This window comes from Halichoeres trimaculatus, unplaced genomic scaffold (genome assembly GCF_033239565.1).
Source record: "Halichoeres trimaculatus isolate MK-OKI-2021-1 unplaced genomic scaffold, fHalTri1.1 fHalTri1_scaffold_11, whole genome shotgun sequence".
In the NCBI taxonomy this organism is placed as follows: Eukaryota; Metazoa; Chordata; class Actinopteri; order Labriformes; family Labridae; genus Halichoeres; species Halichoeres trimaculatus.
Window position 1 is genome coordinate 8,867,017 of NW_027437189.1, and position 27,977 is coordinate 8,894,993.

Here is a 27,977-nt window from a genome sequence, read left to right on the forward strand (position 1 = left end):
TCTGGAGTGCAAGGAGGGTAAATAAGTGCAAGTATAGAAACAAATGTATGTGTTGGGGATAAGTAAGGCGGGAAAGTAACGAGTGAGGACAGAGGGAACAGGAAGGGGGGGGAGGTTTGAGTCATCATGACACTCAGAGAGACAGAGAGAAGGAGAGAGGAGAGAAAGGGATCAGCATTTCTCTCCTCCCTCCCTCCCTCTCTGGCCTGCCATCACTGTGGGCTCTTCGTTCTACATCAGTGAGGCTTGCTGCATCTCCACAATGATGATGAGCTCATATGCTGTGTAACAGTGTGAGTGAGTGGACACCTGGTCAGTAGTTGTGTGGGAATACCTTAACCAGACTCTGCAGTCGGAGCCTCAAACAGGTCCACTCCTCCCTGTCTCTCCTTCTCACTCTGTCTCTGTCTCTCTGTCCTCTTCTCTGTCGTCCTGTCAGTGGTTGGCCAAGCTCCTCTGCTCCGCGTCCTGCTCTCCACCTGGCCTCCATGAGTTTAAGTGAGGACAAGCCATCCCTCCCTGGAAGGTAAGTGGGACAGTGGGTGTTTTTTTCATTTCCATTGAGAACAAAGATGTGAGACAATGAGAAAAGTACTGATTGTGACACTTGTTTGATTGTTTGAAAATCATCGCTGCCTTTTGATGACACAAAACTGTTGACTTTACTTTTGTTTTCCTGGCAGAAATGTGGTAGCATAATTGAGCTTAATCCGACTGGTATTGATTGATGATTTGGGGAAAATCATGACATCGCTATTTGAAAACAGGCATCCAGCTAAGCTTCAATACTATGGGGAAAAAAGTAAAAAAACAGACTGTATTGAATTCCCCATGTATGAAATGAAATTTGAACTAGTTTGTTGGATCACTCACAAGATTGGATGAAAAGGTCGCTTATCATCCAACTCTACAAAAAAGAAAAATCAACTCCTTTTCATTGCGCTTCTGTCAAAGTTGTTGCTGCACAGGGCGTTCTGTCCACTTCTTTCAGCATGCTCACCACACATTATTGCTCTGGACATGTGTGGTGCCTGCATGCATGAGCTGCCTTTATCGTTGTTTCCTGCACAGACATGCATGAGTGAGGATGTATTTGTGAGCAAGCTCATTCCGGCTTCATGGAATCAATATGTGTTGACAATGACAGACTGTGATCATGCTTTTCTATTTGACGCAACATAATCTGACACAGTGAGTGACCTTCAGTTGAGTCAAAGGAAACAAAAAAAAGGTTAAAAAAAAAAAAAAAGCTGAGACAAGACATTTACCATGAATGACACAGATATTTCTGCTGTGCCATCTTTAATCAGTGTGGTTATGTAATATGTTTGTGTCATGAAGGGGAAACAGTCCTGGTTGAGTGATGATGACTTACTAGGGTGGTAGAATTGGATTTATTTATTTATTTATTTATTTCGCATTCTCTGCTGTTGCTGCTGTCCTTCCCAAAGGCATTGAGCTGGGGACCGGTTTAGAGCTTGATAAAAAATAGTAAACGTAGCACGTTGTGAACAAATTGCTTGTTGCTTTTATCCAAGCTATAGAAGCATCAGATCTTTTATGATTAACTGCCTCTGGTTTAGTTGGATAAGTCCGATCTCTGGAGCCACATCTTTTTTTCTGTGTGAATTTTTAACACCAAGTCTCTTGAGAATCAAATTAAAATTTTGAGAGATCTGGTCAGGGTAGATTTGAATCATTCTAATTGAGCCCACCTTGATTTTTCCTCCAATTCCACTGGTGATAATATTAAATAAATAAATAAAGAAATGTAAAATCAAGCGCAAGTTATCCGTCAAAACTAACACAAGGTGAGATGACGTGCATTTGCTCAAACAAAACCATCATCAGGTGCAATCATCAGGTGACAGCTGGTCCACGGTCAGATTAGTACACTGCACTGCCTGCCTTCATAAACACATCATGTTCTCACATTATTACATAAGTTATGTCACAGCCTGACACGCATGTCTAAAAGAGTTGCCTCCAGCCACTCTTTGTCATGTTGCTTAACAAGGTGTAAATATTCCCCTGTGATGGCATCCACTTGTCACTGTCAGTCACTCTCACACGAGGAGGCAGTGAAGGTCTCACACAGCCCTGAGGGGATGTGCCCCGGAGCGCACTCTGTATCAGATGTGTTAGAGTTAAAGTTTAAGGTTAAATTTAACGAAAATATAGTGAATCACACACCCGGCACCAGCAAGTTTACAAAGCTTGACAAAAACGTTCATTGATGAACTTGATTTCATAATTACATGATAATAAAAGAGTTTGAGAAATGTTGATAACATGTTTGATTGTTGCAGTCAATAAAAAAGAAGTCCATCCGTAGAATGAGGAAAATACTGCATGTGAGCTGGTGCTTGGGTTTGGAACTGCTGCTCTTTTTTGTCATGTTTGACAGTGAATTCACACAAAAGAGCATTGCATTCACTTGGAAAAAACATCCCACTGTTTTTCTGGATTAATGAAATCACTGTCAAACTCACAGGAAATGTTTTTCGTGAAAATTAAATATCTGCTCTATATTTTTGTAAAGGAGCAGGATTGATCGAAGCTTTCATTTGAGTCACTTACGGAAAATAAAAATGCCTCAATTGTGTGGTTAACACCAGTCTTATTTCGGCTTGGGGCAGAGAAATTAAGCAGAAATCAGGAAAAAATGTGTTTGATAGAATTTTTCCGATGTTGTTACAATGCTTTTGACAATGAACTGTTATCCTTTTATTAGATGGTGCCACATTTGTAAGGAACATGTGTTGTTGGATGCTCACAGGTGCTGTCAATCAGGTGCTAATTCAGCATCTGGTGGTACCAGAGGACAAGGCAATGGCAGAATAAGCAGTTTGGCATTGGCAGAGAAGATTTTGCCTTTTTTTAAGGGTACATCCCATATTTAAAACAAACAGACTTCACAACAAACAAATAATTTACCAAACACACATTGCTTTACTTTTTGTGCGCAGTTTAGTTGTTTATTATCACTTTGTTGATTTTGAGCAGGCACATATTTGGGCTTTGCAGTTACTTTTACGTAATGTTCATTCTGATCTGCTGGACATTTTAGCGTTTCTCCATGGTCAGTTGAGCCGGTATGGTATGTTACAAGGAAATAAGACGATGCCTCTCAAACGCACTCAGACAGGCTACTTTGGCGCAGTGTGTCTCAAATTGCGTACTTCTGTACTTAAATTTACAATTTAGAGGGCAGTAGTGCCTTCACACTGGAAATATAGAAAAACGCAGTGCACTTAGACTTCTTACCCTTAACCGACACTATCTTGGCTTTATAGTAGATGGGGTAAACATTGGAGAACGGTTGCAGTGATGAATAGCTGAGGAACACCTGGTAACAGCTGTGAAAAGTGATCCGTATTTTCAGTAAGTCTGCAGCTGCAGTGTTTGGTTTGAGACAAACCAAGTACAAGTACATAGTATATGCAGTGTACTTCATGTAAGTATAAGTACAGAAGTATCTGATTTGAGACACAGCATGTGACTTCATTGACAATATAGCAATTGCTAAAAAATACTGGATACCGTGGAAAACAATAATTTCAATAAATCCAAAAAACAGAAGACTATTATTTTCACAACAACTTTAAGGCCCTGTTTACATGACAATGTTTCATCCAAAAATGCTAAAACGCAGCGAAAAAAATCTGCATTTACATGCACACGCCAAGGGACTGAAAACACTGTAGTAAGCTTGCCAGGCTTGTAGGTGGTGCTATAACTGTCTTGTCCAGAAGCAGCTTTTAGGAGATCTCCACCAAAGTAGAGTTGAGCTGATCATCTGATGTATTGGCGAATACTAAATGCAGATGTGGAGCAACAGATGAACATTTTGTTGGGAGACAGTCAGCGGATTGAGCAGCACAAGCACAACATGGTAGTCCACAACAACTGTAACAACGGTGCGGTTGTCCTGTTGTATACGGTCACATAATGTGGAGCATGACGTCAGTATTTCCACTGAAAATGCAGGCTTACTGTTAACACGGCAACGCTGTCTGCAGTATTCCAGACTCGGGAGGCCATTTTCAGAAGTTTGCGTTCTAGGTTTCTGTGTAAACGTAAGGTCGAAACGCAACAAAACTTCTGCGTTTCACCCTAAAACCACTATCGTGTAAACGGCCTCTAAGTTCTTGCCTCAGTATAATTGAATTGAGCATTTCTTGGTTTAGTTTGGTATGTCACAAAGTCAAGCTCAGTCTATCTTTACACCAGCACATAGGAGCTGACTTAGCTTAGCCAATCAGCTCTCTTTAGCCTAGTGCAAACTGCAACCCCCCCCCCAACCCAGCTTCTTTTTTTATGCCGTGTCTGATTTTATCAGTGTCATAGGGATTATCACTGATGCTCACTTTGTTCTTTACCCTCAAGGGTCTTTGTTGTTGCTCTCCCTGCCTCAGCTTTCATGTTTGTACATGAAGCTAGGGGAGGTGTGTTCTACCCTCCTGAAGCTTTGGCATTCCACATAGGCTCGTTGGAGAGCAGGAAGCTCTCAGAGCACAGCAGTACCACCAAACACAAGTTATTGCATGCAAAGAAATACTTTCTTTGACTGAAGCGGCCCTGACTGAAATGTGTTTTGACATTTTGCTGGACAAAGCAAGCAATCTGAAGATGTCATGTTGAGTTCGGGGAAAACATGATGGGAGCTTAAATCATTTTCTCCATTTTAGACACAATGACTGCTGGGAAACAGAAAGAAAGTGTACATATTTACCAAAAATGAGTCACAGCTTGAATATGGACACATTTTTCTGATGTGTTATAAAAGAATCTCAGAGAGTATCTGGCTGAGAAGCTGCTTTCGTAAACAAACAGTAAAACAAATTCAGCAAACAAAGTTAAGAAGTACTTGCACTATGACAGTGATCTATGCATAATGTAATTAGTAAATGGGTTGTGCTTCCTGTGACCCAAAAAAAACTCTTCAAAAGTATGTTTTATTCAAATCTTCTGTTTTATACCACGTCAAAGTACCACAATGAGCTGCATACTGTCTCTGTCATATCTTTAAGCCATTATCAATAAAAACAAAACTTGTGAAAATAGCACAAATAGACACATTTTTTAAGCCCTTAACGTTCACTTTTCACATGCAGCTGTGCGTGTGACAACAAAAAAGGTCAGGTATTGCAGTGCACATACAAGAGCTGTTTTAACGCACATGATGCCGGGCAGGTCAGTCAATCCAAGCATAGATGATGCGATGTGACATTCAATATTCAGAAACACACAAATACATGATTCATAATGTCAAAGGTACAAGCACTGAGGGATGGATGGGGATCACAACATCCTGATGATAATGAAAACTATGATTTTATCTACATGATGGTGTCAAAATATTGTGGCTGGTGCACATGTATAATAATGAAAACCATTACAATTTGTTTACCTTCCAGTGGTAAAAATTTTCCTTTTTTGCCCAACATAAATTCCCCAGAAATCTAACACACTCTGTGTTTCATTATACATAAGAGCAAGACTTGAGCCCAAAGTCAAAGCCGTGCCACAGGCTGCCAATCTATGACACTGTCACTTCTCATGAGCTCATGCTTGTGCTCTCTTTGCTGTTTCACTTAAGACTTCCTGACACGCCTGTCAGCCTTTAAATGGCTGTTTATCTCTTTTGACCACAGACACTTTAAATGCGATGAATGACACTTTCTGTGATAGCATTAATCTAAAACATTGCATGACATGCAGGGTGGAGTGGAGGAACTTTTTACAAACTTATTACTTCTCATTTTGACAGACTTCGAACCAGACAGATGAATGAAAATCTGTCTCTTGGTGGATTCTAAAAGGCTCCACTGAGACAACAAACTGGGGTGCTAATGTGTATCCAAAATGAAAAAAAAGGAATGGGTAGCCAGGTCAGCTGGCAATAAATATTTTACCCCCTACATCATCATCCAGTGGGTCATGCTCCCGTCCACGTCCTGATCTCAAAGGCATCTAATTAATCACAGCCCAACACGAGCATTGTTCAGCCGCGCTCAGAGACATGAGAGCTATGGTGTCACGGATCAGCCACTCTTAAAATACTCAATCTGTCACAGCCAACCGAAGGCAAAGTTCAGCTGGTTAAGCTCTCTGGGCTCTTTCTGTCTGCCTCCTCACTTCCACACTCACATGGTTCATTGGGTTGTAGTTTTGTTTTCCGATTACATAAACATGCACAGATACAGAGGTTGAGTGCAGCTTTTGGAGTGTGTTTCAAAGTGATGTCACATAAAGTGTGTCACTAAAGTTTTCATTTGTTGAACCGCACAATATATACTCACCGGCCACTTTATTAGGCACACCTGTCCAACTGCTCATTAACGCAAATTTCTAATCAGCCAATCACATGGCAGCAACTCAATGCATTTAGACATGGTAGAGACAATCTGCTGCAGATCAAACTGAGCATCAGAATGGGGAAGAAAGGTGATTTAAGTGACTTTGAACTTGGCATGGTTGTTGGTGCCGGACGGGCTGGTCTGAGTATTTCAGAAACTGTTGATCTACTGGGATTTTCATGCACAACCATCTCCAGGGTTTACAGCGAATGGTCCCAAAAAGAGAAAATATCCAGTGAGTGGCAGTTCTCTGGGCCAAATGGTCTTGTTGATGCCAGACGTCAGAGGAGAATGGCCAGAGCTGAAAGCTGAAGCTGAAACTTGAATAACCACTCGTTGCAACCAAGGTATGCAGAAGGAGCATCTCTAAACGCCACTCCTGTCAGCTAAAAACAGGAAACTGAGGCTACAATTCACAAAGGCTCTCCAAAATTGGAGAATAGAAGATTGGAAAAACGTTGCCTGGTCTGATGAGTCTTGATTTCTGCTGTGACATTCGGATGGTAGGGTCAGAATTTGGCGTCAACAACATGAAAGCATGGATCCATCCTGCCTTGTATTGACGGTTCAGGCTGGTGGTGGTGGTGTAATGGTCTGAGGGAAATTTTCTTGGCTCACTTTGGGCCCCTTAGTACCAACTGAATATGGTTTAAAGTCCACAGCCTACCTGAGTATTGTTCCTGACCATGTCCATCCCTGTATGAGCACAGTGTACCCATCTTCTGATGGCTACTTCCAGTAGGACAATGCGCCATGTCATAAAGCTGGAATCATCTCAGACTGGTTTCTTCAACATGACAATGAGTTCACTGTACTCAAATGGCCTCCACAGTCCCCAGATCTCAATCCAATAGAGCACCTTCGGGATGTGGCGGAATGGGAGATTCTCATCATGGATGTTCAGCTGACAAATCTGCAGCAATTGTGTGATGCTATCATGTCAATATGGACCAAACTCTCTGAGGAATGTTTCCAGTACCTCGATGTATCTATGCCACAAAAGATTAAGGCAGTTCTGAAGGCAAAAGGGGGTCCAACGTGGTACTAGCAAGGTATACCTAATAAAGTGGCAAGTGAGTGTATATTACAATGCAAAGTTGGGAAAGTAAGAGATATACTGCTCACTAAGCTTTGGAGAGAGACAGAGAGAGGAGCACTGACACACTAAAATCTCTGCTAAACTTGTTGAGGGAACACGCAGCCACAAATTGCCCTGTTAAAGTTTGTTTTCTTTCAGCTGATAGAATACAATTGCAAAATCTTGAGAGGTACACACTTAGTTATTGAGTGTAGTCAATCATTACTGACATCCATCTGCAAGGATACAAGATAAAGACAGGGAACACTATTGAGATGTATGATATAAGCAGCATAAAAGCTTTAAAGTTCATCATCAGTATCCAATTTCTGCCACCATGTACAGCCCATGAGGTGACAAATTAATTATGGGCACAGGATGACAGCTTAAGCGCGCCAGCATGTTGGCTGTATGGAGGCACTTTGAAGTGTTGAAACAGCAAAATACTCATTTGCAATGCCTGTGAAGCATGTCTAATGCAAGGACTAGCAAAACAACATTACCAACCACCATTCTGACGAGTACAACAGTTTCTGAAAAATAAGGAGGAATCAGCATTGGTGAAAATGTGCCAGCAGCCATTACTTGACTTGTTCACCACAGCTAACAAACATAGCAGCAACCACCCAAAACAGCTTTCAGCACGGCTGATGACACAGAACTGCAGGCCAGTAATGTCTCTGGCGCCACAAAACTGTATGCATGACTGTTTTTACTTCTCATTAGCCTAACCTCAACTGTTTCAGTCACGCAGAGAAGCTCATCACCAATGCAAATGCTAATGGAGTGGACCACTCTCATAGAAGAGAATTAGTCTTTTGCATGCAACAAGTATAAATTTGGTGATATGGCTTTTAGGATCTCGCTGCCCTTCGATGTGTGTACATGGAATGACCGAAGTGGAGAGAGCAAACCTTCCTTTTCTTTCATGGGCATACATGAAAAGCCAAGGCAGGAAGAGCAGCAGCAAAGACCTCCAGGGTACATCAGTGAGAATACATATGACACTGATAAAATCAGACACAGTTAAAAAAGGACGTGCAAGGATATGGGTAGGTTGCAAGATGGTTTGCAGGGGAGGAACTTTACCAGTTTGTTCAGTCTCACTCTCCTTTCCTGTCCGCCTGAAGAATGTAAAATTTTTCCAGTGCGGCATTTGTGTCCATTGTTAGCTCTGTCGGCTATGTCTCTGTATATAGCATGTAGTAACTCTTCCAGTATTCCCTCTGGTGCCGGGTTTGCTTGCCCACCTTAATGGAACTAGATTGTACATTTCCCATAATGATGGATTGAGGGTCAGGTCTATATCATCTCTTCTTAGTTAACACCATGGCGCCAGCAAGTTGTCCTCACCTCCTTTTCCTCAGCTCCCTGGAAACATCAGGCCTAGCACTGGTTAGCATCAACATGCTATGGGCTCCTAACAGCTGACCTTGTGCGTTAACAACACGACAATGGCTATACATAGGATCTCCTGACACATAGGAACAAAATTGGTGAAAGCAACGCTGCATACGTAACAAGTTTGGTGCCAGGCTCCAAATACAAAGGGAATTCAAAAGAGAAGAAAAAACTAAAAAAAGGACAAGGAAGAAAGAGCTGCTGCAACAAGCGGCCATTCAAGAGGCGCCTAGCAACAAAAAGCAGCTAATGTACCATGGGTCAGCATGACTTTGTGAACTGCCAGAACTAAAGCTACACTCAATTTAGTTTTTCTTGTTTTAATGCTTGTTTCTAAAACAAACAGGGAGCACTAAATGAGGTCAAAGTATCTGTGTATGAAATACTGGCAAAGATCCAAAACCATGTCTCCCTTGCTCTCTACACTACTTTAACATTTTGCTATTTTTGCCTCTCTTTTGACATGTAGTTCACGGCAAAATCAATAACCTAATAAAAAAGAATTGATTGAACCATTTGTTGGAGTCCAGTAAATCTCTTTGTTAGCAAACATGTTTATTGATCATAAAGTGCTTTGTTGTGCTGACATGACAGTGGACTTTTAGGACTTGAGTGGCACTAAAAAGTGGCCATTACTACTCGCTGTACGGAGTCTCCTCCACTCAGACCCACTGGACGTTTCGTCATCGGGTGGTGTGCTGGCTTGCATAACAATGAAGCCTCAGTCTTCATTCTGTGTGATTGCCTCAGTCCTTGAGATACAATGTTGCCTCTACATCATCTCTGATGGCACTCCATGTATTGCTCCACAATACACCTCCTCTAGCAATTTCCATTTCGCTGTTCGGTCTTCTGTTGAGCTAAGTGTTGTGCTGAATAGCAATCAGCTTCTTGTTTGCAGATATATCGGACATGAAGCTTCCTGATTGCCTGGAACATGAGTCTGGTTCTCAACAAAGAGCTTGAGTGTGTCTGATGTGCTTCTATTGATGCCGGGAAGACACTTCTGATAGTCAATAAGATGTATTTATCAACTCTGAAATTCTTATCACCTGTCAGGTTTTTGATTTCACCATTACCCCTGGACGGCCTGTATCTGTTCCATCCCCTCATGTGTCTGTATTACATCTGCGTGTCTGCGTGACTGCATCCTGTGTAAACATGCATGGGCTGGGGACAGTATTAAAAATTCTAATCTTTTTTTCCAGCAAATTTGGCCACACAGAGATCTTTGGTCTCATTCTCTCAATCTCCTGTCTCTTCGTCCTGTTGTAAATCCTCAAAGGGACATTCCGTCTAATTCTTTCCATCTGTCAATGCTGCTTTGTATATTTCTATTTAATACAAATTGTATTCATCCTGCACAGGATTATTATTTTTTTATTCAAAAATCAAAAGCTTTTCATCTATTTTTACATCTGGTGCTGTAGGCAGGAGGTATTGTGCAACAGATACAGACAGAAAACACAGCTTGCTCTGCAGACAATGGAGGGAGTAAAAAAAATGCATTAATGACAAAATTGTTCATATGGTTTAAAACATCAAGACCAGGCAGGGGAAAAACAGCGTCTGCAGGGGTTATTGAACACTTTTTTAACAACACATTTGCTTTCTTTTAAGTGTTTTCAGTCCACGACTACAACAATGGAGCATCGAGTTTAAGTACAAATGTCTATCACTGCTCTCTGAAGAATAAACTGAATACGTTTGTTCATGTTCTAGATGGGAAATGCTTCAGACACATCTGCTGTGTTTCACTCCACCATCTCCAAAGAGCACGACATCTTCATGGGTTCCCTCTACAGCGTCTTTTGTGAGTACATACAACAAAAACAATCTGTTGGTTGGTTGCATGAAGCACAAGTTCTTGCTGGCTGTAGAGCTCAGTTGACTTTCTCTTCCCTGCAGGTATACTGTCCCTCGTGGGAAACTGCGTTCTGCTACTTGTTGCATATCACAAGCGGTCAACCTTGAAGCCGGCCGAGTTCTTCATCATCAACCTCTCCATCAGTGACCTTGGGATGACGCTCTCTTTATTTCCTCTGGCGATACCTTCAGCATTTGCGCACAGGTATATCATACTCTGAGTTATGAGCTTATTTCTCCTCTCTTGGAAAATATAAAAGTTCTGTGTCTGAGTCCGTCTACTTCATTGTTAGGGGCAATGTCTAGGGAATTTTGTTAGTGAATTTAGATGCTAACTGTAAGCAGTTTATTTTTTTTTCTGTGAACTAGGAAGAAGGCTGAAGTCATACACAAAAAAGCTTTCAGCCAACTTCAGTCAAACATCATCCCAAAGAAGTAACAGTAGGGATTTTGAAGGAAAATTTAAGTTAAGACAAATTTCTAAGAGCCTGTCTCCATTTTCTCCAACAGAAGGATGTTTAAGGTGACATGTTTCGTTTTCATACCTGATGCTTCTTTTCTCTGCTGCTTGTGGTAGGTCACAAGAGTTGCTTTCATCGGTGTTTTCCAAAATAGGGGCCACGAAATACTGATAGGGGAGTCGCTAAATGCTTTTCCAGATCAAATCTATTTAAAATTGCATGCAAGATCCATGAGGGTGAAAATAAAACATAGATAATGTTTGGATTTTATAACAAACCATACAAGCAGAAAATGTTTGATCTATTTCTACATTTCTTTGTTGAAAACCCCTCGTGGTGACTTGGCCAGGATAATGTCAGCGTAAGTGAAGGCAGATAAATTCAGGAAGCATTGCAATGTGTGTACATGGGTAGAATAATTTTCAGCCAATCAGTTAAATTAAGTTTCGTAGACTCTTTTTGTTCTGGGTACTTTGGCACTGGTGGGCTGAAAAGTTTGGGAACCGCTGGCCTACATCACCATCTTGTGATGAAACCATGCTTAGCAAAAGCTACTTTTATTCACAACTAACTAGTTTTAGAAAGCATGACAGATTCTTTCATTTTCCTACAAAAATTAAAAGTCAGCGTGATATGAGTTTAAAGAAGTCATGGTTACTGCAAACATATTTGTTTGGTTGAGAACTGCTGGTTGAACAAGCTCGAGTAACACAGAAAAGTTACCAAAAACTCAAGCCAGAAGCCAGGCTTTGTTTTCAGCACTACATTTCTGGAAAAAAAACATCACCACAAAGCAAAAAACAAAAACATTCATAAATTCAACCTCGACCGCTCATTAAATCTGTCAATCAAGCATAACTTATGGTAAAAACTGTTGTTTGCACCTCTTGCCTCTGTGGACGTCTCTTGTCTGTGTTTGGAGGTGGCTGTTTGGAGAATTCACCTGCCAAGTCTACGCTACCTGTGGAGTCCTCTTTGGTTTATGCAGCCTGACCAACCTCACTGCCCTCTCCTTAGTGTGCTGCCTTAAAGTCTGCTTCCCCAACTATGGTGAGAAAAAAGAAAAGTAAAACATGACACAGCAAATATCTCAGGTTGCATTACAAAGTTACACAAACACACAAGAACTGCAGAGCCTCATTTTTTTTATCTCCTGTCTGCTTAGGTAATAAGTTCTCCCTGATGCACGCCCGCCTCCTGGTGGTTGGAGTGTGGGCTTATGCATCTGTGTTTGCTGTTGGGCCCTTGGCACAGTGGGGGCATTACAGTGCTGAACCCTACGGCACAGCCTGCTGCATAGACTGGCAGGCTCCCAACCACGAGCTCACTGCTTTGTCTTACATCATCTGCCTTTTCGTCTTCTGCTATGCACTGCCCTGCACCGTCATCTTCCTCTCCTACACCTTCATCCTGCTGACAGTGCGGGGGTCGCGTCAGGCTGTCCAGCAGCATGTGTCACCGCAGACCAAGACCAACAACGCACACGCTCTCATTGTGAAGGTCAGAGGGTTTGAGTGTGTTGCATCGGTGACTTTAGGTTCTGTGGTTGACTGGATTTGAGTCAGATATGAGTCAATGAATAAGCTTTATCCATGCACTAGGGCCTTACTGATTTTTGATGCCATTTTTTGACGCCATTTTTTGACGCCACTCTACTGTACATGATGACTCAATCTCTACATCACCTTAAAGTGATACTCCAGAATGGAACAAGTTGGGTCCTATCACAAGGTTTAGGGCAGAAATTACCCCTATAGCAGTGATTTTGTGCAGCAGAAGCCCAGGGCGCTCGTACCAAAGACCCCCTTCCTGCTTCTCTGCTGGTTTCCTCTGCACTCAGACAGGGCCATATTTTACTTGACCAAAAACACAAATAAATGGACTCCCACCGAAAAAATCTGATATCGGTCTGCATTCACGCTTTATTTAGAGAATTTTCAGTGCGTTATTTTTATCAGATTTTTTCGGTGGGAGTCCGTTTATTTGTGATTTTGGTCAAGTAAAAATTGGCCCCGTCTGAATGCAGAGGAAACCGGCAGAGGAGCAGGGAGGGGGTCTTTGGTGAGAGCACCCTGGGCTTCTGCTGCACAAAAATCACTGATGAGGTGTAATTTCTGCCCTAAACCTTGTGATAGGACCCAACTTGTTTCATCCCGGAGTATCACTTTAAGCATTATTTAATGCATGTTCATATGTTTGTGTGACTGTTCTTTCTTTGTAGCTCTCTGTAGCCGTATGTATCGGTTTCCTGGCTGCCTGGAGTCCGTATGCTGCTGTGGCCATGTGGGCAGCTTTTGGAGACGCTTCACAGGTTCCTCCAGAAGCCTTCGCCCTGGCTGCCATCTTTGCCAAATCCTCAACCATCTACAACCCCATAGTCTACCTGCTCTGCAAGCCAAACTTTCGGGAGTGTCTCTACAAGGACACAACCATGTTACGACAGAGGATCTACAGGGGAAGTCCGCAGTCGGATCCTAAAGAACGCTTCGGATCGCAGCGCAACAAGGACCTGAGCATCTCCACACGGTTCTCAAACGGGCAGCAGGAGAGTTATGGGGCATGTATGCTCTGCACAGAGAATGCAGCACCGTGTCACGTGACCACACCTCAAAGGACTGCGTGCGTCCTGACAGGATCCACCTACAAAGAGGTGACAGTGAGTCAGCTCTCAGTCAAACCTCAGGCTGATTATCTCTAGTGGACAGAGCTCTATGCTCAAAAAGACAGAGACACATTTAAGACGATCCGCAACACAAATGCACAAATGTACAGTTTTAATATTCATCTCTGGGTCAGCGTGTTTACTGCTTAATTTTTTTCTGTACAGTCACTGGATTCTGACGGGGCAGAAAACAAGACTGGAGACCCCCTGCTGGCTTTGAGCTTCATTAGGCAAATGCGTGACATTTTAAAGCAGCTCATCATCTTTTGCACACAGCAGGAACATGTGTCTTAATGTGAGGATAAATCATGTTAACATCAGCCCTGTGCAACACAAACATACACTGCGAAGATGTGGAATCATTATGAAGGTTTTCAAGCAGGTTGTCCCCATAAAAGCAAGTGGAACAGATTTATTTGTCACAGAATAAATTAGGTTCTGTTTGGGACATGTGTACCTGATGTCTGAATGCAGGAACCCTGCTGGTGAGGATGACATTAAAGAGCCACTAAACCAAAATGATTTAGTATTCAGCCCCTGTAGGCTTGAATGTTTTCATGGGCGTTTTGTCCTTGTCACTGCTGGAACCTGTTCAAACAGAGACATAAAATCAAGCAGACAGCTGCTCTTTGCACTGAGGGATCAAACTACTGACTTATAGCAGCTGCTTTAAATCTACAGGGTACAGGGACTTGATACTAAATTTCACTCTGACATCACTTAAGAGAAGAGGTACATGATGAGCGGCTAGACTGAAGAAAGAGGAAGAAATTCTTCTTCGAAACAGAGTCTGAGAGAATCCGATTTAAACACTGGAAAAAACACAAACCAAAGATCAAGTTTAGATCATTTTAGGCCAAAATGTGAATTCATCTTCCAGATTAAAGCTAGCAAGTTTCTCTCTTTTGCATCATGATCTCTCCTCTGTTCCTCTTTGCTCTACTCTTGATGTCAGTTTGATTAAGTCTGATTAAAGGGACTTTTCTCTGTACAGAAAACACAGCCATTGTACCCTAAAAACATTTCTCAGGACCAGAGGTTGTGTGAAGAGGACAATAGGGACTCGACAAAGTTACATATATTTTTATACCTAAAAAACAAGTTTAGTAGTGTGACGCTTCATGTGATAATAACTTTACTAACTGTATCTAGTAAATAGTGTTTTTTATAAACATACTCTGACTTACGTACCAGGATATTGTTTCCTGCTCCTGGTTGTATTAAGCTGAAATCTGTGAGCAAGAACTGAGAAAAAAAGGCATCAATTCAAAGATTGAATCTTTGAATGTCTGATTCTGTTTCTACAAACAAAAATCTAACAGCACTTTGCAGGGTTTAGTTCTGTTTTCCCTTGATGTGGAACTGTGCTGTGATGCTTCATGTATGCAAACAAGTAGACAAAAGAGTCCTGTCTGTGGTGGTATTATTATCAAACTGGTTCTTGTGAAGCTTTATTTACCACAGAAAATAAACCATGGATTTAATGTTCCTGCCTGATTTTCTTTTCCTGAGAAAACAACTTGTTACTTGAAAGCTAGGAGTCACTTTCTAGAACATTCTCCTGTTTAACCTTGTTTCACGGTGAAGGCTGAAATTTGAATAAGGCCCAGAGTTTTGTGTGAAATAAAAAGGGAGACTGAGTGAGCCTCACTTATTGAATAACTCTAGGTCAAGTGTTTCAGGAGATGTTCAATTAACGTAAATCTCTCATTTCTAACATCTTTTTGATCTCCAGACATGGGACTTGAGTTTCCCTCTTAGTTCAATTATCTGGGAGGGACTGTTGCTTTGAAGACTGAAAGCATTGACTTTAGAGCAGACTGAGCTCAAACTCACAGACAATCTAATTTACATCAAAGGAGTGTATTGATATTATTGAAACTCCTAGATTGATGTGCAACACTTAGAGTGGCTGAAGAAAAACTTCCCACTCCCTTTTTCTCTACATCACGTGTTTGGGTGAAATGTTTCAATAACGAGCTGCTGAAAAACTGTCTACATGTGAAAGTTTTCATCACTATTGTTGTGGTTTGGTTGTTAATTTTTCCAGGGAAACAGCATCTAGGGCCACTAAAAATGCAGACTTTTGGAAACTGGTGGAGAAGGGGTTACATTTTGAAAAACATGACCCCCTTTTATCACTATGTAAACAAGCTCTTCTATAAACAGTACTTAACATTTTACAGTCGCAGTAAAATAGCCATGAGGGAGTATTGTGAGATTGACAATGGCATGTTGTAAAGCTATGTTTGTTCTGCTGTTTCTAATGAGTTTTTTTAACATCTTTCTCTAGACAAAGCTAAGGGTTCTCAAGCATATCTTTGCTATAGTCTTCTTCTTTGTTTGTGCTCACTGCTCTGTAAAAAAAATAGCTCTATGTATTACAGGTTTAGCAGGCCAAATTAACTCCTGTCCAAACGATACCTCAATATACTTTGACCCAGGGCCAATTCATACTCAGTGGTATAAGGTGGTTTGGTCCAAAATATACCTAGGTGGGTGCAAAACATACTACGCTAGACCAGGGATCGGTACCAAACTAGGTACTTTTATAGGTACCGACTGAATTCCGTCTGTAGAACCGAGTACCAGTTTACGTAAAATCAAACGGTTCCATGTTAAGGTACCTAAACGCATTCTTGTGACTGTGAGGGGGGGTAACAGAATAGGCAACTTTCCATGCTGGACATGAACACAGCACTACAAGTCAATAATTTGAAAGATAAATGTGTCAAAATGAAAAACTTCGAGATTTTAGTATTAAAAAAGATTATATCTATTACCACATAATCACACACATAAGTACTGGAAATTGGTACTGTTGAGTACTGATACCGATAGCCATGTTCGAGGCATCAGTACCGCATCATTTCAAATGCAAAAATTGCCCATCCCTTTGCCAGACTGTACACCTCCAGGCAAAAATATACCCCTCTTGGGCAAGGGGTTACCTGTTTACAAAGCGTTTGATTCAAGGAAGAATAACTTCTGTGAATGCAAACAGAACATTAAACACATGTCATTGTTCCATTTAATTACAAGAACAAAAAAGGTGCATAATCTGTCCAAAATCTGAGTAAATCAAGTATATCTGACCATCTAGTTCAAATCTTAAATAGATTTTTTTTGCACAAAATACTGAAGAGTGAAAACTTAGATACCGGTAGTTTAAAAACTGCTCCAACCTTAGCTTTTAATTGATTTGGATAAGATCAATTGTGATTTGGATTTACATTTGAATTTATTTTTTGAAGAATAAATCTTCTGATAAATTTTAAACTGCTCCATTTGTTACTGAGTTCTACTTTCATTGCAATTAGCAGTTATCTTAACATGACACATCATAACAGAAATTTACCTTTAATATCTATATTATCTTGATCAACACCACAGTAACCAAGTACACTTGAAGTGAAAAACTAATTTTATATAAGGTTTTACTAAATAGATGGTGCAGTGAAATCTGTATAACATCTTTACTATATGTTGAACCATGGAAGACCAACTGTATCATCACTACTTATATAATGTGGAGGGGGTGCAATCTGGTCTGAGGGGTATAAAGCAGGCCAAGCCAAAATGCACCCGATGGCCCAAACCAGCCAAGGCTGAAGTATACCCAGGGTGAATAATCTAGCTTGGGCCGCTTTAACTCCAGGTATAGTCTGGACTGGAGGTATATTTTACTTCAGCATTTTCACCTTTTTTCCCTACATGTATTTTTTCAAAAAAAATAAAATAAAATAAAATAAAAAACAGATTTTTTTTTCAGATTTTAACAAGGCTGCTTCCTCATGTGAAACAATGCCTTAGCAAAAAAATGATTCAATTTATTTAAACAACTGTTAACCTAAAGTGACAAACATGTTTGTTGAAGCCTTAAAGAAATCCATCCTCACAGTTAATAAGATGTTTGAACAGACTGGACAAGCCTAATAAAGGAGGGCCCTTTTTAGAGTCACACAGAACATCTCATTAAATTAACATCCCTACTTCCATTTCTGTTTTCCCACTGAGGCAGCTTTTCTTCACAGGGGCGTTTGTGAGCACACTGACCAAAATCATGGTGACAGCAAAGCCACAGCTGGAGGATTTACAACCCTCTGAACACAATACATGTGCATCTAAAAGCACAAATACGAAAGCACAGTTGAGTTTAAACCTTTAAGAAATAAATAAGGATGTGGGTCTGCTGAAGTGGTGCACTCCTGCCCGAGCTGAACTGAACTGGAATGAAATGAAAATGAAAACCCCCATGACAGCAGGGAGCAAATATGCATAAAGTACGGGAAGTACTGACATAGATGCAGTGTAATTTGTTTTCCCAAGTGTAAAAAAAGGTCTGGAGGATAAGAGGATAGGGAGCCAGTGTGGTCTAGTACTGAGATAAAGCCAGAAGAAGCAGCAGAGGTAGAATAACTGGTGTAGCAAACATATTTAAAGAAACTGACAGATCAACTCTACACTGGCACTGTGTAGTTGTTTTTTTTTTTTTTTAAACTGCAAAACAATAATCAACCTCAGTCAGTTTTTGATAACTGTGACTTTCACGGGCGAGATTCTTGCTTTTGGACTGTGTTTGCTTCTTTTCTAAAGACAGATTGAAATGTTACAGTTCATGTGATTATAACAATTACCAAATTCACTCTTTCGCCATCACAGATGGAGTGAGACTGCGTTCACATATACAACAGCTTCAATGAGAAATCACTTCAAAAGAAAATGACTGCATGTTTATGCGGTGACAGAGCCAAAACATTTTACGTCATACCTTCATCCTCCTACAATTTTCCTCTTTTCTCATTTACCACTTCTCTCCTCCAAATGCTTCTCTAAACTCTCTCCCTCTCTTGAGACCTAGAGCATGCCTTGCAATACCAGCTGTTTATTGTGCAGCTTTGCGAACCAAAGCATCCAGGAAATGCAAACACAAATTTATTTTGGCATGTTTAATCTTTGCCCTAAGATCGCTGCCTCCTTAGTGACTTTGGGAAAATGTTTCTACTTGAGTGTGTGCGACAGACAGATAACACTGGAGGATTCTCTATGCCAGAATACACACTACGTCTTTATATAATATTTCTATGGGGCCTTGTTTGTCCTACCTCTCTGCTGGCATATCCTAAATCTGCTGACAGGTTCAGCCTGACATCGGAGTGGCACCTTCCTGTGGTGATCAGAAGGCAGAATGTTATCTTTGTTCACTGATTTAACATACCATATTATGAATTCAAAATTCAAAATTCACTCTGTCACTTCCATGACAGAAAAAAATAATTGGTCATATTTTAAAATCCATATATGCCAAACATTTCTTACATTTAACATGTCTTGACTTGATTTTTATTTTGATTATTAACAAAAGCAACAGAGATGACTGCAAATGCTGAAATAAATGCTTCATTCTTGAAACGTTTTGCTTGAAGGTTTAGCCAGTTTAGCCTCTATGATGTTAGTTTTGTATGTTGTATGTAGTTTAGAAGGAATTGGAAATATGAAATAAATATTGATTGCAGTGACCTAATACATGAACACAAACTAATATCCACAGCCTCAATACCATCAAACATTACTGCCTTGTATAGAAGAAATGAATGATGTTCAAACGCGCTTTCACTTTTTGTTTTGATTTTCTTATATCATACCTTTTAGATGCCTTTCTGCATACAAAGTCAATCACTATGTTCTTGTAGCCTGGCGCCCTCTAGTGGATGCAACTGGGAAACATCCGAAAATACCACAATCAGACATGTTTTCATGACTACTTTTCACGCCAAAAGTTCCTTTAGTAAGCCGATTTTGGCCATAGAGTCCCAAATGTAATTCCCCCCTAAAAATCTGACGAAATGGAATTTTAACACAGCAAATTGCAGATAACAAGAATGCCACAGTGACTGCATTGAGGACAAGGATTAAGAAATCAGGATTCAAACCCCATTTGGTGCATTAAATCATGGATTAGATGCTCCCGTTGAATTATTTGGACTATTTACAAAACCATCTAAGTGTAGAGATGTCACGGTGTAACAGGTGACGAAAATCTGACCTTCAGTCGGATGCCTGTCATAAATCGGCTGATTTAGAAAATATAAGTTTTGCATTAAAACGTCAAAATATTCCCGTATGGTGTGTAAATGGCGTCCCATTCTACGAAACAACTCGAGCATGTTCCTGTCAGTCAACACTTCGTCTTTTCACTCCTTGAGACTTAACACCGGTTAGCATGAAAATTTCAACAGCACTTACTCTTCATTCTTGTCCAACATTGTCCAACAGTGTGAGTACTTTGTGTTAGAATTTTATGTCCATGGTACTCTTTACTACTTGATACAGTTGGGTTTCCTCACGTTACAGGACGAAATAAACATTTAACCGACCGATTTTTAGCAATAAACTAAGATTGTCTTTTGACGGTTGACGTGTAGCCAGCTAGCTGTTGGGGTGTTGGAAACTGAATGGGGGTAATGACGTCAGCGCTTTGACGTTGATTAAAAAAAAAAACATATTTTTAAAGATTTTATAATAACTTCTTTTTTTTTCATAAATTTTATTACATTTCATATGTGCTTCGTTACCGGTGTTTTAGTTATTAATCAATTTATTTCGTGTTTGTCTTTGGGCGGAAATAGCTGCGTAGTTTTTGCTTGCGATGATAGATGTTATGCACGCGCCGACCCAAAACTGTCAAAACGCGCCACTTTTGTTAAAGGTAGGACGAAACTAGGCCTTGTAGCTATTTTATTCAAATAAACAACAATGCTTTGTCGGGCGACACTACTTCGGTGACGAATTTTAATTTAAAGATATACTTTAGCTGTGTTCGAAATACTATTTAGGCTACTGCAAGTAAGAAGCTAGTCACTAGCCACCAGCTAGCAAACAAAAGTAGCTAGTTGACTTTGTCTACAAAGGTTATTGGTTCATACTTGAGGATTAAACCCATAAGAAGCTGAATTACACCCACTAAAATGTTCTATATAACACTTAAATAGGTGTACCATAGCAAGTGCACCATAGTAAGTATATTAAATTATTGTTTTAATCATTGTTATTATTCTAAAAATATCATGCTTCTCTCTAAATGGGAAAAAAAAACATCTTGTCACTAGATTGTGGAGATGTTTTGGATATGCATGATGCTTTTAAATGATGGTTACAGCTTACCGTGCGTCCTCGAAGCTCATTACCGTTTGTTAAGCTCTGACTCACTGCAATGCTGTACTCAGGGGTTGGATGCCCATCTCTGGTCAGCTGGTTTATTGGTACATTTTCATTTAAGAGACTATTCTTGGTCTGCAACCACACTTACTCTGTGTTGACATTGTTTAAGTTTACCTGGTGACACACCTGTTGATATATGTATCCTTTGTTCTTTGTGTCTGTAACTTTGTGTGCTTTTGCTGCTGGCTGTCGAGGCTAGGTCTCCCTGCAGAAGGAGATTCTTTAATTTTCTTGCCACTCAAGCTTTATTTTCTTTTCTATTTTTATAATATTTACTGTGTATTCAAGAACAACTGTATGGAGAGAATGCAGTTTAAATTGGAATCAAATTCTTTGTATTCTTGAAGATACTTGGTGAATAAAAGTTTTTCTGATCCTGATTCTGAGATTTTGAATCTCAGCAGGACCTAACTGGTTTTCGAAATAAAAACGATAATAACAATTGAAAAATAAAATCAAATAATGACTTTAGATGTCAGAGTAGCTTGGGAGATATAAATGTATATATTTTTATGTTTGTGACAGGTGACAGCCACCTAGCCTCAGCATCAACAATGATGTTCTACACTCACCTCTTCACATCCAAGCGGGGGCCTCTAGCCAAGATCTGGTTAGCAGCTCACTGGGAGAGGAAGCTCACAAAGGCCCATGTATTTGAATGCAACTTGGAGACAACTATTAGAGACATTATTTCCCCAAAGGTACATTTCAATACACCCCAGAAACAACTCGTGTTGTAACTCATGTGCTTTCTTTGAATGTTGTCTAAGATATGACCATTTTTTTGTGATCCTTATAGATGAAAATTGGTTTGCGGACCTCAGGTCATCTGCTCATTGGTGTGGTCAGGATCTTCGCCAGGAAAGCAAAGTATCTCCTTGCAGACTGTAATGAAGCCCTGGTTAAAATTAAAGTAGCCTTCAGGCCAGGTAGTGAACCCTGTTTGTTCTGTCAATTTTATCACAACATTAGGTGAAAAAAATGAATACAAATAAAGGAATTACTGGGGAGAAAAAGAGCTGTTGTTGCAGTAGACTGGGGGATATACTGATCACTGATGTGCAGAGATGGGTAAAGTCAGCTAGTGACAAATTAAAGCAAAAAACTTTTCTAAAACCATCTAGCTCTGTCCAAATTGGCTTGTTTTAATTTAATGTGACAGTTTCTTTTGAATGAATTAAGCCCAAACCTGCACTCTGAGTATGCTGACTGCAGGTTTAACACAGCAAAAACTCAGCTTATTCAGCTATTTATCTGCAAGCATAGGAACACAAGGGATACGGGATATGTTTTACATTAATTTCAGGCCCTTGCACCCAGATATATTCTACCTTTAGGAAGCTTTTGCTGTGCAGTACTTGTTGAAACAGTTTTAAAGAATTACTGAGTGAGCATTATGATTTTTTTAGACTCGTAATTTATTTGGATTTGTTGGTATTTGCTTCTGTTGTTTTCACCCCCATTCTCTGTAGCGAGGATATGCTCAATAAGAGAGCACCACCAGAGGGGGACATTTGCATAATTACTGATGACTCATTTTGAGAAGGAAGGTGCTCAATGGAAAAAGTGCTCCTAATTCCCCTTATGTGCAATCTAATGGTGACTAAACAAACGCATAGCACACAGAAAGTGTACCTGTTTTTTACAGCACACCTCAGAAGTTAAAGTACTCTGCAACTGTAAACTTTTCTGCTTTAAAATGCTGTATCTGCTTGTTCATTTTGTTTGCCTTTCTCAAAACACCAGGTCAAACAGATATGCCAGTGGAAGGGCTTGAGGCTACAATAAAAGCCATTACCTTGATTGAAGATTTCACAGCCTTTGAGGCCCAGCTGCCAGGCCCAAGGTACAAAGCAGTTTGCATCTCAAAATTACGCCTTCATGTTTGGATAAACAACACGACAGATGGTTTAATTATGGTTTTGTCTTTGGAATTCTGGAGACATAGCTTTTCTTTCTTTGTTTGTCTTTTACTTCTTTTGGATCATCCCCTTCCTTTGACACCAGTCAAATAGATGGTGGCATAGATGTCGCGGATCACTTTTCACTGAACCAGAGTCGATCAGAGGAAATCACTCTGAAAGAGGATTTTGGAAGTGGCTTCCTGACCTTGATAGATTTTGGTAAGAAGCCTTCTTTTCTCATGTCATCATTATTCTTGATTTTGCAGAGGATTATTGTCATCATTTTTATTTATTTATACATGCATAGTAATAACTTTGACTATTATTAAAGGATAAAGTTGGGTTTTAATGTTTATTTTTGTCAACAAGTCTCAAAAATACATTGCTACATTTTTTTTGTGTAGACAGAGCTTAATATCTTAATCCTTTGTGCCATGTAGCCCCTCTGTGCTTATTTGTGACCTTTTCTTTGAGATTTATGTCAGCAGCAGGCATTAATACGATTATAGCTGAGATTCACAGACAGGATAGAAAGCTTGAGTATATTAAGAGCAAGACTGGTGCGTCATTGTTTGTTTTTTATTCTCTTTTGTTGTTGGCGGTAACACAAACATTAACATGATTACATTTACCTTTCAAAATATTTTTGCAATGCAAAGCAGACATCTTCCACTGAACTAAAATTATTTTTCCCCTCTTTTTTAATGTGTAGGAGTCGAGTCCCAGAGCAACAAGACTGGGCTGCTGGATATGAGCTTTCAGAGCCTGGCTCAGCAGGAGGACGCTTTTGGGGATGAGGACAAAGTGTTCGACCTACTTGGTAGTGAATAGAATTTCTCATTTTGCCTCGAGACCATGTTTTAGTCCTGAGAAAACAACATCATAGAAGTAAACAGTCTTTGTGTGGCTTGTGTTGTACGAATGGTATTTGCAGTGGGGAAATTAAGTCAAGCCTCATTATATTTGTACACTGAACAGCACTATGGAATTAGCCTTTGGGTCACAATACTTTGAAAAAGAACACTGTGAAGTTTCTTGATGAGAGTTTGAATATGTGATGGCAATACAGAAAAAATGAAAGATATATAGAAACAAGTATTGACATCTGGCACATGTTCCAGTGAAAAGTCCAAAATAACTTGGAACTAAACTCCATGTGGAAGTTCCCTGTAACTTGCCCTAGTTTTCCAGGAGTGTGTCAAGTTTATCGGGCAGCTTAAGAGCAATGTCCTGCTCGCAAACTGTGAAATATTCGACTTCACAACATGTAAACTCACCGTGAGGTTTGGACTCACTGAGGTTTGGCTGGATCATTTTGGAAAGAAACACAAATTCACATCGTCCAAAGGATCAGTGTTCTTAGGCTGCATCTTTGGAGAACCCAGTCTCTGAATGAAGACGGAAAAGAATAAATATCATCCGACTGATCAGAAACCCTGTAGTTCTTTCTCTCTGCACTCATTCATCAATCATGTTTCTTTGTAGCCAGAAAAATAGCTCTGCTGCTATAAATATTAACCTGGATTATTAAATAATGATTCTTTTGCTGTCTTAGAAAAACAGAAACACAATGCATGATTTTTTTGTGTTTAATCGTTGCGTAGACTTCCTGACAAACCCCAGTGATCTTGATGAGTCCATCAACTTTATGCCTGAAGAACCTCAAAACAAAAATTCAGAGATCTCTGCTCCAAATGATCAACAAGGTACATTTAAGTCACATATGTTTAGCTCATCAAAAGAGAAAATTTACATGAAACAAGCTGAAATGGACTTATATGTCTTTCAGATGCTCACAGAACAAAGGTTGAGATGGAAACTCCTGCACGGGATGAGACCACTTTGCTTGCTAATGTGGAGACGGCCTTTGCCCTTGAACCTGTGGCGATCACTCGTAAGCTAAACTAAAATCCTACATTGTCACTTCCTTCCTTAATTGTGCTATACAGGATGATGTGTTTATAGAGGTAAGAATTAAAGCTGATGTAACTTTTAATATGGACAAATAGAAACAAAAAGGACAAAAATCTAAAGGGTAGATTTGCTCTTATTGCCTTTTCATAAAAGTTTTTAAGAGTTATCTCATTTTCTCTCTTTTCAGCCAACACCGAGAGGAAAAAAGGAAAAAGGAAACGCAAGTTAATTGTGGACCCCACTAAAGAGCTGTCGAGTGAATTCATAAGAAAGCAGCTTTCTGATTACTCAGATCTGGTCACCATGCTGGACATGGCCCCGCCAACACTGCAGCTCATGCATTGGAAGGAGAGCGGAGGAGCAGACAAACTCTTAACGCAGCCATGTTCCAGCTTAGTGTCTCCACAGTTGATGGAGGTAGAAACAAAGACAGTGCTGAAAAGTTGGCTTTATCACCAAAGCAGTTTATTTGTATTTATTGAATAGGTTTTTAAAAACACAGATCAATGACAGTGAAACCAGTAACTCCACATTTTAAGACTGGATTGATAATTTCTGAATAACAGCATGTGCTTGTTTATACAGAGCAGGAACGGTAGACTAAAACGCACATACAAAGTCTTACAGAGATGGATGAGCTATTTTTACATCTCCCTTGATCATGTTTTTTTAAGACTCTGGATGACCAGACTTCACTTGCACAGTTCAACGATTACAGCTGCACATTCAGTTTGACCATTACCTTTTAGCTGAGCAGCATACTTCAGGTTAAAAACAATAACTGTTGCAGTGCAAAGACTGTAGGGAAACTAAGCTGCATCTGGTCACATAACAACAGAGGTTGCTGCTTGTGAAACCAGTGCCTTGTAATTTTGATCCACCCATTAGGGATGCACTGATCCAGCTTTTCTGGTCCCAATACAGATACGTGGGCTTTGGGTATTTACCGATTCTGATCCTGATCCGATACCAGTGTTAAATGATAACCTGCATGCTCTACTGTGGGATAAGGCTTGCAATGTTTTTGAGTGAAAGACAAAAATGAGTACATATGGTATTACTGGAGTTAATATTTATTTAAACTATGTGTTTAAATGATTAAATGATTCCTTTCCCACTGATACCTGATCCAGCTTTGAGGGGCTGGATTTGCGCTGATACCCGATACCAGAATCGGATAGGTGCATCCCTACCACCAATCAGAAGTAGTTGCTTAAAAGAAGTTACTGCCGTTATTAAAAATCTAATCCTGCTTTCAGCTCTTTGCCAAGAGTGTTTTCCAGGTGAAATTTCACAGTGTATGTGAGGAGGCCGAGGTGATGCGCCAGGATAGACAAGACAGTAAGAACCTGCAAACAGTGGAAAAATCTCGTTTTTTTCAACTGATTTCCAAAGAGGATTTGCAATTGTTTGTCTTTCCCAGCTCAAAGGGACATCAGTGCCCTCACCACAGAAAACATCAGTGTTATGGATTCATCGATGGATCCTGAGCATCCACACAACACTGAGCTGACTGAGCTGGCTCACATGAGTGACAGCCACCGAGACACACACACAGAGCATGCACAAGTAAGCATGAGAGTGTCAGGTGAAGAGACAGTAGATACTCTAAATTTGATTAAATTTGATTTGATTAGCTAAAGATTACATCCATGAAGCATGTTGTTTTTTTTGATTATCATCTGGCTTGTTTCTGTTAGGATGAAAGCAGGTTGGAGGCCACTCAACCAGAACTGCCATCAGAGGACTCCATGTTTGTCCATCCATCTTTCATGGAGCAGACAACTCATTCAGCTTCCCTTCACACTCAGGTGCTCAAGAACACACACACACACACACACACACAGAGTTACAAATAGAAACTGAGCAGGGAATTTTCTCTGTTGGAATCCACATTTCATCAACCTTCTCTTTGGAGCAAAATTAAACTAATCGTGGATGTTTCATCTGTGAGAATGGGTGGTAAAGTAGGCGAGTGACGATCTATCAGTGTTTGCCAGATGGCTGGTCTTAATTTCCCATGCTGCCTTGGAGATGTGCCCGGCATCCCTGACTGAAATAACGTCCCTTTTTTTTAACCTGCAGTCTATGCTGGACAGCCAAGACTTTGCTGAGAGGAAGATAACCAGGCGAGCTCAATCGCTTCTCGAAACACTCAAAGTAAGGAGCTAAAAATAAATGTTCAGGTGTGAATCACTGAAAAACCAACCAAGCCATCTCACACATGAAGATTTTATATTGTCAAAGACAACATTGCTCACATGAGGCTCTCAAGCGGGCGAGAATGAAAACATAGGAGGCCCAGACAGGATTAAGGAGGATGTTGGATGATTAAATTCATGTGTGTTTTTGTGGATTTGTGTGGCAGGACCAGAGCGAGGGGAACACCACCTTCAGTCTGGAGGCTCTCTGTAGAGGTGGATCTCGCTGTAGAGCTGCGTCCACTTTCTTCTGTTTTCTTGTCCTGAAGAAACAACAGGCTCTTGACCTTTGTCAGAGAGCTCCTTATGAGGACATCATTGCCACACCTGGGCCTAAATTCTACGATTAGTAGAAGAAGAAAAAAGACTCCTGCAGTACCTATTTGTGTACATGTGTTAGTTCAAGAGTTAAATGAAACTACTCTGATAAGTTTATAAGTGAACATTTGAAAAATTTATATAAAAAAAACATATGAACATGTGACACCTGTTAGTGTGTCTCAAAGATTGTAAATACTTGTATTTGTTCTTGCACTTCTTACTTTTGAAAAATCTGGGGACATTTAATGAAGGAATTTGTATTTTGATATTGAACTATTGGATGTAAAACTTGGCACTTTGAGAACCAAATTTTAAGTGATCTGCAAAATCATCTTCCATTATTTATTTTTTTACCGTCATTTCTTAAAGATGTTTTCCTTTTGGGAGGCGCTGTTGCGCGGAAGCGATGTAGACGCGTTTTGTGCAAGCTCCGTGAGGTGATTTCTTCATTTCAACAAAAACAGACTTTTTTCCCCTTTTTTCGACTCTCTGCTCTACCAAGCTTTTATCTAGATAGTTGATCTGTCTCTGACCGAGTTTGAGAGCAAACGATGCAGCGACAGACTTTAAAATCCGGCAGCACCAA

The 27,977-nt window shown here is 40.2% G+C and overlaps 2 protein-coding genes and 1 long non-coding RNA gene across 5 annotated transcripts; 2 read left to right on the top strand and 1 right to left on the bottom strand.

The window, feature by feature from the left end:
- The first annotated feature begins 216 nt into the window (after window positions 1–216).
- Window positions 217–15,295, top strand: opn7d (opsin 7, group member d). Its single transcript, XM_074680533.1, has 6 exons — window positions 217–526; window positions 10,564–10,654; window positions 10,750–10,912; window positions 12,091–12,218; window positions 12,334–12,668; window positions 13,390–15,295. Exons 2-6 carry the CDS (start codon window positions 10,564–10,566, stop codon window positions 13,864–13,866), a joined length of 1,194 nt encoding a protein of 397 aa, XP_074536634.1. The 5' UTR covers window positions 217–526; the 3' UTR covers window positions 13,867–15,295.
- On the bottom strand, window positions 445–21,033 carry LOC141798729 (uncharacterized). Of its 3 annotated transcripts, none has more exons than XR_012599188.1 (4): window positions 20,995–21,033; window positions 19,476–19,547; window positions 18,936–18,997; window positions 445–519 (listed from the first exon to the last, which is right to left on the bottom strand). It is a non-coding gene; the product is annotated as an uncharacterized LOC141798729 (long non-coding RNA). The 3 variants fall into 3 exon arrangements; XR_012599186.1 differs by lacking the exon at window positions 20,995–21,033 and adding an exon at window positions 20,077–20,265; XR_012599187.1 differs by lacking the exons at window positions 19,476–19,547; window positions 20,995–21,033 and adding an exon at window positions 20,077–20,265.
- rad21l1 (RAD21 cohesin complex component like 1) lies at window positions 20,418–27,767 on the top strand. Its single transcript, XM_074680534.1, has 14 exons — window positions 20,418–20,539; window positions 21,577–21,752; window positions 21,851–21,980; window positions 22,798–22,897; window positions 23,059–23,174; window positions 23,668–23,775; window positions 24,560–24,661; window positions 24,745–24,849; window positions 25,057–25,286; window positions 26,129–26,210; window positions 26,293–26,438; window positions 26,570–26,680; window positions 26,955–27,029; window positions 27,238–27,767. The coding sequence occupies exons 2-14, from the start codon at window positions 21,606–21,608 to the stop codon at window positions 27,418–27,420; spliced, it is 1,635 nt and encodes a 544-aa protein (XP_074536635.1). The 5' UTR covers window positions 20,418–20,539; window positions 21,577–21,605; the 3' UTR covers window positions 27,421–27,767.
- The last annotated feature ends 210 nt before the right edge of the window (window positions 27,768–27,977 follow it).

Excerpts from the sequence above, each read along its gene's own strand:
- opn7d (XM_074680533.1), top strand. The coding sequence starts at position 10,564 with ATGGGAAATGCTTCAGACACATCTGCTGTGTTTCACTCCACCATCTCC. Across the intron at positions 10,913-12,090 it reads CCTTCAGCATTTGCGCACAG|GTGGCTGTTTGGAGAATTCA; the intron begins GTATATCATACT and ends CTGTGTTTGGAG. Across the intron at positions 12,669-13,389 it reads CACACGCTCTCATTGTGAAG|CTCTCTGTAGCCGTATGTAT; the intron begins GTCAGAGGGTTT and ends CTTTCTTTGTAG.
- rad21l1 (XM_074680534.1), top strand. The coding sequence starts at position 21,606 with ATGATGTTCTACACTCACCTCTTCACATCCAAGCGGGGGCCTCTAGCC. Across the intron at positions 21,753-21,850 it reads GAGACATTATTTCCCCAAAG|ATGAAAATTGGTTTGCGGAC; the intron begins GTACATTTCAAT and ends TGATCCTTATAG. Across the intron at positions 27,030-27,237 it reads CGCTTCTCGAAACACTCAAA|GACCAGAGCGAGGGGAACAC; the intron begins GTAAGGAGCTAA and ends TTTGTGTGGCAG.